Source organism: Haliotis asinina, chromosome 6 (assembly GCF_037392515.1).
Source record: "Haliotis asinina isolate JCU_RB_2024 chromosome 6, JCU_Hal_asi_v2, whole genome shotgun sequence".
Lineage (NCBI taxonomy): Eukaryota > Metazoa > Mollusca > Gastropoda > Lepetellida > Haliotidae > Haliotis > Haliotis asinina.
Window position 1 is genome coordinate 21,036,297 of NC_090285.1, and position 12,016 is coordinate 21,048,312.

At 38.8% G+C, this 12,016-nt stretch overlaps 1 protein-coding gene across 5 annotated transcripts in view; it reads right to left on the bottom strand.

Annotated features, from left to right (window-relative positions):
- Positions 1-227: 227 nt before the first annotated feature.
- Positions 228-12,016, bottom strand: part of LOC137286195 (myosin heavy chain, striated muscle-like) — a 52,315-nt gene continuing 40,526 nt past the window's right edge. For all 5 annotated transcript variants that reach the window (XM_067817907.1, XM_067817906.1, XM_067817905.1 and 2 more), the window contains 5 exons: positions 11,731-11,952; positions 5,154-5,355; positions 4,389-4,564; positions 2,458-2,503; positions 228-1,237 (listed from right to left, as the gene is read on the bottom strand). In XM_067817907.1, the coding sequence (XP_067674008.1) occupies positions 1,177-1,237; positions 2,458-2,503; positions 4,389-4,564; positions 5,154-5,355; positions 11,731-11,952 (707 nt within the window). In that variant the 3' untranslated portion in view covers positions 228-1,176. The remainder of the gene's footprint in view (positions 1,238-2,457; positions 2,504-4,388; positions 4,565-5,153; positions 5,356-11,730; positions 11,953-12,016) is intronic.

A 12,016-nucleotide genomic window follows, 5' to 3' on the forward strand; every position in this document is an offset into this window, starting at 1 on the left:
AGAAGGCTTCCACAGAAGTTTTATATGAGCGCAATGGCAAATCAGTCAGTTGAGTGAGTGAATTTAGTCTTATGATGCTTTTAGCAACATTCCAGTAAAATCACAGTTAGGGACACCAGAAATGGGCTCCATACATTGTACATATGACAACTGACTGAATGCCTTGGGCCGCAGCTTTGGGCAGACTCGCATTTACGTGTTTCGTTTCCATTAAAAGAGAATAACACTTTATATGATCAGAGTTCATTTAATAAAATATGCAAACACAACAAAACATGACATCACAGATGTGAGGCTTTAAAGTGCCACTAGCAGAATACTGGACGGATTTGTCTGAAAGAACATATACTATAGGTCTAAGCATTACAAAAAACAATAAACTATAAATATGAACGGTATATTTACAAAGCTAAATCACATAATCAAAATGAGATGAATACAAATTGCAATCTCGACAGTACAATTTGTGTTTATTCACAGTATTTATTCAGAGTTATGTTAACAAATGAAACAATGTTGGCGAAACAGACCTTTGTGCTGCGAGTGACCTTCCATATCAATAACGATACTGGATCACTCATGCCTAATCTTTTAACAAGGGAAATAACTCTAACTATTCATTTATTCTTGTTAATCAATAATATTCAAAAGTTATTCAGTCAAAAATTAATCTGAAATATTAAAATCACAGCATTATGTTTTGTATATATGTAAAGTTCATTTGAACACGTAAATTCAGCTGCACCTGCACCTGCACTCTATGTTCAATGATGTGTTAATATTGTGTACTGTGGGTAACTTACATGACAAACAACATTTTGTTCACCGATTTATTTCATTTCATGTGATGCACGTTCAGATTATATTTCCCAATCTTTCCTATCGAAATAAGCAATGCAAAGAAATATAGGAAAAATAGTCAAAAACTAACTAAATACATGAACTATAAATAGGCTATAATTATATAAAAATATAGCATCGAAAACAGAAGCAGCTTAAGGCCACATATCACAGATGGTAATTGGGTACAGATAGGAAACACATATGCCTTCAAACAAATTATTTCGGCTATGCCTCCTTATTTACACCTGCAACAGTGCAGTCGTTTCCATACTGTATGAGATTAGCGTTGCCGAGTTTGGGGAATTCTGTTGTCGACTGATCACGATGTTATTGTCAAGGAGCCCATGCCATCACTATTTTGTTGAAAGCAACAAAAACGCCTTTGTTGGGTTTGCTGGAAAACAAAATAATTTAACAAATTGAAATCGCTTATTGGTTATTGCGATTATAATGTTCATTGTGGAAAGTAAGTTGAGGACTACCAAAGGGATCAAATACGAAATTGAACATCAACCCCAAACAATCTTCTTGTTTGTTGCATCTTCGCATTTCGTCATTATCTGATATTTCAATGGAAATAGGGGAGGTGGGGTAGCCTAGTGGTTAAAGCGTTTGCTCGTCATGCCGAAGACGCGGGTTCGATTCCCCACATGGGTACAATGTGTGAGGCCCATTTTCTGATGACCCTCGCCATGATATCGCTGGAATATTGCTAAAAGCAGCGTAAAACCAAACTCACTCACTCACTCACTCACTCACTTCAATGGAAATATAATACAAAGGAGTTAAGAGTTAGGGCACTCGTATATCAGGTTTGCTCATCTGAAATTTTCAGTTTGCATGTACAAACTGGCAGAGCATCGCTGCTGTAACCACTGTTTAGGTACTGGAGAGGTATGTAGAAGTTGGTATTCAAGCGTAAGACAATATTATGGATGCCTGCTTCTTTGGGCTTTTCCTTGTCTTGCCATTTACTTGACAAAGAGGCATAGAAAAGCCCAGAAACATTGTGTATAAAATAAAGAAGTTGGCCTCCATTGTCTTATACTTAACCGCTGTTTGTTTCAGTTTGTTGAGTTGAACAAATATTTGAAGTTTATCAATAACTTAAAAAGTATGGTTATCTTCGAAAACAAAATAAAAAAAGTATTCAATAGTCATCGGAATTTGTCCAGCATGGCTGAGAGCATGTTATTATTTTCACTTGTGTATAACCTGTTCATGACATCCCTATATATTAGTGAGTGAGTGAGTTGTTTTATGCCACACTCAACAATACTTCAGCTCTATGGCAGCGATCTGTAAATAATCGAGTCTGGACCAAACAATCCAGTGATCAACAGCATGAGCATTGATATATGCAAACAGGATACGATGATATGTGTCAACTCAGTCTGCAAGCTTGACCACCCAATCCATTTAGTCACTCTTATGAAGATCAATTCTAACCCGCATCTTCATGGATACCCTGGACATTTAACTGTGAACAGATTCAGTGGATTAATTATCTAGCATACGAAAAGATGGGAATCTTCTTCATCAGCTGGTACTTCTGGACAATACTATGACCAAGGGATATTACAGTCACCACCCTCAACATATGAGCATACATACCATTTGAAATAACGGATTGCTTCAAACGTGCCATCATGTTTTCCCTCTGCAAACAGAAAATATATTTCTGACTTTCTTTGAAATGGCACAATAATACATGCACAAGTCAGGCATGCTAATGTGAATTAAACAACTCAACACAAATAGATCTGGTAAACTGTACAACAGACCACTGCTTGAAACTGGGTTCATCATGGGTCGTATTTCTTCATACAGTGGAAGCTGTCTTACTCGGACCCTCAGTAAACTCGGTTTTCTATATAATTCGGACTAAATTGTTGGTCACTGGAGAAGTTAACTAAGTTATCATTACATATGGGCTAACTTCGGACTTCATGTAACTCGGATTTCAGACTGAAATCTCCACCCTTCAAGGTAATTATGAAAACATCGCTAATTAACTCAGACTAGGACTGCCTGAGCCGGAAGTGGTTTTTAGTTGCCGATTCAAATGGATTATCAGGTGTGATGATAACCAGTTAACAAAAGGAATTCACAAAGCAGTTCAGCAAGCTGACATGACTCATTCAGTGTCATTCTTACATCATGCGATTTTGTCATAACTTCCATACAAGGGCATTACCCTACAAAATAGCGAGTAACACGAAAACATGGCACGTCACTTCTAGCGCTCAAAATGTATGTTGCTTTGGAAACCAGCGGACAACAGAACATTCTAACAATGAATTTATAAAAGGTGAGGTGATATTTATTTACAGAATTACAGATTTTGGTTATCTACTGATACGCAATAAAGTTCATGATCATTACCCCTATAACCCCGAAAACACGTTACACTATGGTAGTTGTCCTTCATCATAAAAGTACCGTGCATTTGTATCTCCTGGTGAAGGGAGCTAACTCTTGACTCTCACCAGTCTAATTCGGACTCCTCGTAATTCGGACACAAAAGTCAGTCCCAGTCAAGTCCGAATTAGACAGCTTCCACTGTATATTCATTCAGTCCTGAAAATCACTTCTTTCCAACCAATAACTTACAACAATACCGTCCAAGAACGAAAATAAATACAATAGTTACTGCCTTTCAAGTTTTCTATGGACTGTTTACACAGGTACTTGGTGCACTTAATAAAAAATTTCCTCAATTATCAATTTGGGGATGAAGGTTAAAATAAAATCGTCACGTTAAAAATTTAATGCTTAGAGGTTTCCTAAATTATAGGAAGAACATAAAGTGAGTGAGTGAGTGAGTTTAGTTTTACGCCACACTCAGCAATATTCCAGCTATATGGGGGCGGTCTGTGAATAATCGAGTTTGGACCAGACACTCCAGTCACCAACAACATGAGCATCAATCTGCACAATTGGGAACCGATGACATGTGTCAACCAAGTCAGCAAGTCTGACCACCCTATCCCATTAGTCGCCTCTTACGACAAGCATAGTCGCCTTTTATGGCAAGCATGGGTTGCTGAAGGCCGATTCTACCCCGGGATGGTCACGGGTCCCTGAACATAGATGCCAAGGTCATGTCCAAACATTTTGGGAACTTTCTCATGGCATGAAGGTAGGACTTAGACTTAGAGAACCTTGGGTACCACTGTATCATGCCGCTAGGTTTGTTTATTTGGCTGGATGTATGTAATTGAACTAAAAGGTTGTGGAACATTACTCACACATCAACCACTGGCATGTCTGTCTCAGATATGATTGTGTACTGGCATCAATACTATTGCTAGAAAAATAAGTGGGGCGGTGGGGTGGCCTGGTGGTAAAGGCATTCACTTGTCACACCGAGGACCTGCGTTCGATTCCTGCATGGGCACAACGTGGTGAGACCCATTTCTGGTGTTGCCTGACGTGATATTGTTGGAATATTGCTAAAACTAGCTTAACACTAAACACACTCATTCACTCACTTTCTAGAATATCAATAACTGAATACTCAGTTTAAAATTACAGGTACCCACCCTCCTTATCAAGCTCCACACCGAGGTAGACATCACTGCGGCCAGGAAGATGGCCAATGAACTTGACCGTTCCCTGGCTGAGCTTGCCACCCTGACGAGAGAACTTGACTACATCATCCAGTTTCATGTCGCCTGGACTGAGCGGGGCAAACGGACGCATACCTTGGGTCAGGGAGCTGCAGCAGAGTAGCATATCATCATTATCTCAATAGTCCCACTTACCAAACAGTAGTAGCAACAGTCAAATTCTCCACACAAAGAAATATTCTAAAATATTTTAAAAAACCCATAAACATGCCTCAGCTATTTCACGGAATGTACAATGGATGAATCAACATGATCAAGGAATATAAGATGGGTCAATATCTGATGAGAATGCTTTACACCTACAAGTTGAAAATGATGCACTAAAATGGCACTAATACCCACCAATGTAAGTTGATTTCTATCAGAATATAAACACTATTTTCATCTTATTTATCCCATCCCCAGTTGTCAAGGGTATTTTTACTCTGTGCCAACAGACTCTCTAATTTGCCACCTTACCTTTGTGTCAGAAGTGATGGCACCACATCTATTGCTTGCAGCCACGAGCAGATAATTTATTTTCCATTCGAGATAGTAATTTCATTTGTAAGCTATTTTTAGTGTCATTCCACAAAAAAACAGGTTTAACACAAAGGTATGATGGAGAATAGCTGAAGGATACTCTGCAAAATGGAGATACAATTCCCTAGATATGCGAGGATGACATCCGTGTAATACCTTGATAGTGACACAATATTTCCCATCATGCCCTTGTTATGTTGAGTAGCAATCGGCTGAGGTGTGACACTCCGGAATCCAGCAGAGTTTTGTGCAGGTGCATTCTGGGACAACCTCTCACTGCTAGCTGAGATTCTCATCTGTACGGCGGGAGTTGTGCGAGAAGGACTACCAGTTGGGGTACGACGAGCTACCCAGTCACCTGAGAAAAAAATTGCCACTGATAATCTGAATCCCTGTTCATCATTAGGATAACTAGGATGCATGAGTGAGTGAGTGAATGTGAGTGAGTCAGTCAGTCAGATTGTTTTTTTGGTGCTGTTAGCAACATTCCAGCAACATCATGGTGACACTCTGACACCAGACATGGGTTTCACATTATGTGCCCAAGAGAGGAATCTAACGTGGGTCTTCAGCATGATGAGAGAACGCTTTAACCACTTGACCAGCCCACCACCACTCATAAGTGAGGAACTTGGGGTTTCATTCTGTTTCCAAACTCATGGACATGATATGAGTTTTACTACACATTAAAAGTGTGTGTGAAAGATAAACGATGCTGTTTACAAATGGTGAAATCCATGAGGAATCCTTGTACTGGTATGGTTCTGAATGAACGAGGACAAAGACAACCTAACAGCCACCAATCTGAAGCCTGAGTGAAATGTTTTGACCATCTGGTAGGCTCAGTCTATTATCATTAATATTGTCATCAATACTGCCTTGATGTATTAGTTGCCATCATGGGCATGACGGTCATCATTCATGGTAATCCTGAGCCTGTGTATGGGCTCTGTTATTGTATATTATTTAAAGACTCATATGCTGAAACTAACGCCAAGATCAAGGGGTAGGTTACTCGGTTTAGCAGGCTTAACGTGTGCAACAGTCTGAAATAATTAGCATGCTGCAATGCATTTCTTCAGTTAGAAGAAATGTTAGAAAAGTACTGGACTGCTCTGTTTCCATCTTGTCCAAACCCAGCCATTAGACTCAATATGTTTGATATAGCGTTGCTTCATCTCCATGTCGGGGCGGTGAGGTAGCCTGGTGGTTAAAGAATTCGCTCTTCAAGCAAAAGACTCAGGTTTCAGAATCCCCACATGTGTACAATGTGTGAAGTCAATTTATGGTGTCCCCCGCTATGATATTGCTAGAATATTACTAAAGAGGGGAAAAACTGTACTAAGTCAGTTTCTCCAAGTCAGAACTGTTCAGTGAGTAAGATGTGATCTAGGCCTCACTTGACCAACTGCAACAGCTATATAACAGTGGGAGGTGCCCCAAATGAGCTAATCACACAATCTGCCATTTGGAACATCTACATTAAGCAACTTTGACCACTAAGCTACCCCTATGCTCACACTCCAAAACACAGTCCACCGGAAACCATAAGCACATTCTCATGCAACACTGAGACATTTCATCAAAACAAAACTTTAACTTGTGCCATAGTAACTCAATATTTTGAATCAGTTTCATAAATCTTCCTGGCCACTGTGAACAAAGATAATGCTGTTTGGTAACTTACATGTGAACATTTACATTCGGTTCATTATTTACTCTTGCAGCAACCATAAAAACACTGGTACTTGTGAATGACATATAGCATGACAAGTCTGAATGGCATGGGGGCATTGGTGTAGCCTAGTGGTAAAAGCTTTGTTTGTCACGCAGAAAATCCAGGTTTAATTACCAAACTGGGCACAATGTGTGAAGCCCATTTCTGATGTCCCCTTCTGATGCGATATAAAAAGTTTTAACTCACTCTGAATGACATGCAACATGACACATGGATTCAAATGAAACAGGATCTTAATTCCACAAATGCACAATCACAAACATGAAACAATTACAAACACATAACAGTGTTAGCAACACAAGCTGTGACATAATAACCGCACCAGTCATCCTACTAAACATGGTCCCGCCAATCACACACACAACACCGATAAATATCTACCTAGGACCTGTGTCTACCTGTTGTGGACCAGTTATTGTGAAAACAGGCACTGACTATTGACTGAGACTTATCACACAATCCAATCTACCTAGTGATATCGAGTGTGAGCCTTATGTACATATAAGGTTGACCAGGCAGTGCCATGTAGGTCAGGACTGGCAGTAAGGGCCAGGCTAATGCTTAGACAGAAGGTGTTGTGAGGAAACAAGTATTGCTCTGAAACTGAGACAAGTGAAGGAAAGGTACAGTCATTTGAGGCAGTGTCCGACTGAAGTCAGTTGTGTTTCCACACATAAGTACAATGTGTGAAGTCCATTTCTGGTTTCCCTTGCCATGTTATTGGTAGAATATTGCAAAAAGCGGGATAAACCTAAACTACACTCACTCGATAAGTAATACTAGTGACTGGTTGTATGTGTGAAGGAGTTTGTAGAGCAATGTCAGTAAGTACATTCTGTAATGATGACACAATGTATCAAGGCATCAATAACAGACGAAACATTAGGAATATAACCAAATAGCAAGGGATGGACTATGTTAGAACAATGGGTCCTATTCATATAAACATACAGTATTATCATTGTTAATTTATGTCACATATACACTTTACAACATACAAAGATTTAACCTAAATTCTGTTCTAGTCTTTTACTAAATGGTATTGACACTCAAGGTTTATCTGAATAGACTACTAACTTAAATTAGACGTCCTTATACTGAAAAATAGGACAGGATATTGAGTAGGTTTCAAGACTTATAAATGGTGTTGATATTACATCATTTATGCAATATGACATGAGAAAAATCATTAAAAACTGCAGTGAGTCATGATATGGAGCACAAACAACCTCTACTGTTTACAGTAGATCTACTGTTTAGAGTTGAGCTATTGTACATTTAGGAGATAAACATCATGTGTTGGCCAATTTCTGGGTGTTATTGAGTATTTGAACCACGGGAATGCATTTGGAACCGATGGCATCAGGCATCAGGTTTCAAATGAAATATTCCTGTGCTTCATATACTCAATAACACCCAGAAATACATCCTCGATATCTCCAGGGTATACGTTCCGAAAAGTCTCCACTATACCCTGGATGCATCTACGGCTCATCCCGATAAATTTATTACCTCCCTTGGCTGGCTTTTTATCCAATCAGGTGTCTACGCTGGGAAGTTGAGCGAACCAATCACAACTCACTTTCGCTTTTTAACCGATTAAATTTGGCAAACAAACCATGCGTAGGTTCTCTGAAAGAGGTAGATGGATTTCTTGCATATGTTTTAAAAAAGGTTTCGGACTTATAAAGTTGCATGTATGATTTCCCCAAATTGTGAGTCGCACGCCGAGCAAACATTCGCAGTTGCAACTGCTACCTTTGTTGACACTGGCAAGTTCGGTTATAACGGCGACCACTCTGATTGGCTACTGTGAGAAAGCGGAGCCAGCAAAGGGAGGTAATAAAATTATCGGGCCGACCCGTAGATGCGTCCAGGGTATAGGGGAGACTTTTCGGAACGTATACACTGGAGATATCGAGGATGCCAGAAATAGGCCAACACATGATGTTTATCGACACTGTAAACAAAAAAGTAAACCAAAGGGTTTTACTGTCTGCACTTGTTTACATCAAGTACAGGTGCAACAGTGAAGTGTCATCAGTTGGCCGTTTCAGATGGTTCTTACGGTAGCATCTGGAGCTGGTCATTTGTGGCGTCATTTTTACTTTACATCACAATATGCTTTGAATGACGTCACCACTGCTGATGACACAACAAAAGAATTGTTTGCGATGTTCTACATGTCAATACAACGCGAATAGTCTTTCAGTCTCCGGGAATCGAATACCATTTGATCATGTTTTTCAACCAATCAGATTACAGAACACAATGACTTTTGGTTTACAATTGTTTTTAACCAAAATACATGCCCAGGTAAACTCTTCATGACAATCTTTTTTGGCTTGTAGAAGTACTACATATGGTACTACATACCACCAGAAAAGCAACATTTTCCTTTCAGTTCAGAATCCAAGTATGGCTTTGTATCTAGGTTCAAGATGATGGATTAGGGATTTGGATTAAGGAACATTATCTTACAGATTAGGTCGAATCCGTTACGTTAGCAAATTGGGATTAACAAGATCAAGGCAGAAGTTAAGCAAATACTTTTTCTTACACCTGTGGAATCAAAGTTCTTGTTTGTTTTTCCTTGGAGATTGATAACATAAAATTAATATGTACAACTTTCTTGAAAGCAATTCCTTCATAAGTTACTGATTTTTTTCTGTGTTTGATTGACGTTCTTTGATCTCTAGTTAGCATAATCATGACAAATGCATCTAAAGTTCAATAACACATAATGTCTTTAGCCCTGTTGCTAGTGCAGTGACACCTAGTAGCAGGTGTTTGTGCCAGAGACCAGAGGTGATTACTGTGATTGTGTGAAGAAAACTCACATTGTATTCCTTTCAGAGCATACTTTTACCTTTCTCATTCGCCACAAATCCTTTTTCTGTTAATTTTTCTACCCACTGATTCTTCAAATGTATCCAAACCCCAGGGATTGGGAAAGGCAGGGACTATATGCCATTTTGCACATTAGAATGAACAATATTTGTGAACATAGTCAGCGAACACTGTTCTGACATCAGAGGGAACGATGATAACTTTTTCAATGGGTCCTAATCACATATGCGTACAGACTATTGGGAAATATGTACAGTAGGAAAAACAAAACTACAGGTGAACAAATACAGGGAAGGAGAGCTGACACAGGCATTCTACCTGACATCATCTTTAGCCAGGAGATCACGCTGTCCTTTAGGAAATCCACTGAAGCAGCACAATAAACACAGCAAAGATGTCAGTAGAACGCAACCAAAATATGCAAAAATATTTGGGATCAAGTTTCCATAAAGTAAAAAGAAAATCTGAATGAAATAAAAAAGTGATTCTAAAACTGTTTACTTGTCCCAGTTCAGAATATCCTGAGCCTTCAATAGCTATCAAAAAAATCTGTATCCTAAATTTGTTAGTTGCTGTTTAGATCATAACAATTTATTTCGCCCAAAACCCCTTTTCACACTCAAGCTGCAAACATTTTCACAGCTATATAAACAGTCAGAAAATATACAAATGTAATGTATATGATTTTTTTTAAAAATCGGGGGTGTGGTTTTAAGGAAAATTATTTATATCTTAATTTTGCTCAACGATCAATGCTTCACAAGGGACAAATTAATAGACATATATTCGAACAAGCAGATAAGATCAAAATACAACAGAATTTTCAGCAAATCACATATCATGGCTGTGAGGACCAAGAGGAGAATCCCACATTCTTCTTGTTCCAGTAATGGCTGTTCAGAGGATACCTTGCTACCTTCTCCTAATCTCTTTTTTGTTTGTCTGTTTGTTTGTTGTTTAACCCGTTACAGCTAGATGATGGTGGTCTGTTAATAATCGAGTCTTGACCAGACAGTCCAGTGATAGACATCATGAGCACCGATCCACTTAATGGGTTACAATGACATGTGTGGTAGTTTGGGCTCTGGCAATGCTTTCTTCATCAATCACCTACATATAGCTTTGTAGTTGCTGAATAAGCCTTGTATCACAAGTGTTATCATACGTAGATTTGTAAAGTATACTGATGGAAAGAAATAAAGTATCACATGGAAGCACAAGTGTTCCTATATTTTTTCCCAGGTTTCTTCACAAGCTTTGTATCGCACAGCTTGTGAAGAAACCTGGGAAAAAATGAAGGAACACTTGTGCTTTTGTGTGATCCCTTATTTTTTTCCCTCAGTATACATGAAATTAGGTATAACTGTCAAATCCTTACTAAGACACAGGAGAGAATTTTGAGACATGGATATTAATCTTTCCCTCATTTGATTTGTTTTTCAAACAAACAATGTTCTTGTGTGACTGAGAAGGCAAAAATCAGCTGTTGAATGTGAGCAGCAGACGTAGCTAATATCATGTCAAAACTAGGACAGCAATAGAAGAAGGCTTCTAGCAGCATAACTGAAGCACAGAAAAGAACATCCAGTAATGTAACCTTCTTTAGCGTGATATAATAAGAGGGTGGGTAAATACTACTATTTTGTTGTGCATTTGAACAACAAGAACAATCAATCATTTATCCAGAGCTGGACAAAATCCACAGTTTACAGAGAACCTGTGGTTCATTCATTGATAGTCTAGGTATACACATTGTAATCAATATATTCTTTGCATCAGAAATATCGTCTGTATCGAATAATGACAGAAACAAAAGAAAATGTTTCTTGGGCACTAGCTGGTCATGACAAATCCTTTATGTCAGTCAGGTTTTGTCGCCTGTATGAAATATTGTTTAAATTTAAATGTGTCAGAAAATTGTATGTGGGTTTTTTTGTGCAACAAATAACACTTAAACAAATTTGGAGCTTCTTGGTCTGCCCAATTCCCAAAACTGGTCACGATTTCAGTTTACAGTGCTTTCAAACAAACATTTTCACAACAGACATTGACAAGAAACATTCAAATATTTTACAGGCATCCAAACTTAAACCTCTTGGGAAATCTATCTAAATGAGTAACATTCAGTATTTAAGCACTACCAACCTCTAGCATCAACAGACTTTGACCGTCTTCGCCGAGATCCATGATGTTCATCTTCACTGGCAGAGGACATAGATTCTGATTCCACAGACTGTCTTCGTCGACGCCGATGTGATCGGCTAGGTTTGCGATCTGTGAAGTCGCTGCTTAGGAGTATATCCGTGGCTGTGTCACTTAACTCTCCATTTTCTTCTGGGTACAACTTCCTCTGTGTGTCATAGGCACCTGTATCAAGTGACAGCAGCATCATTATTGTCCTATTAGTATTCACAAACTTCAACAATGCATT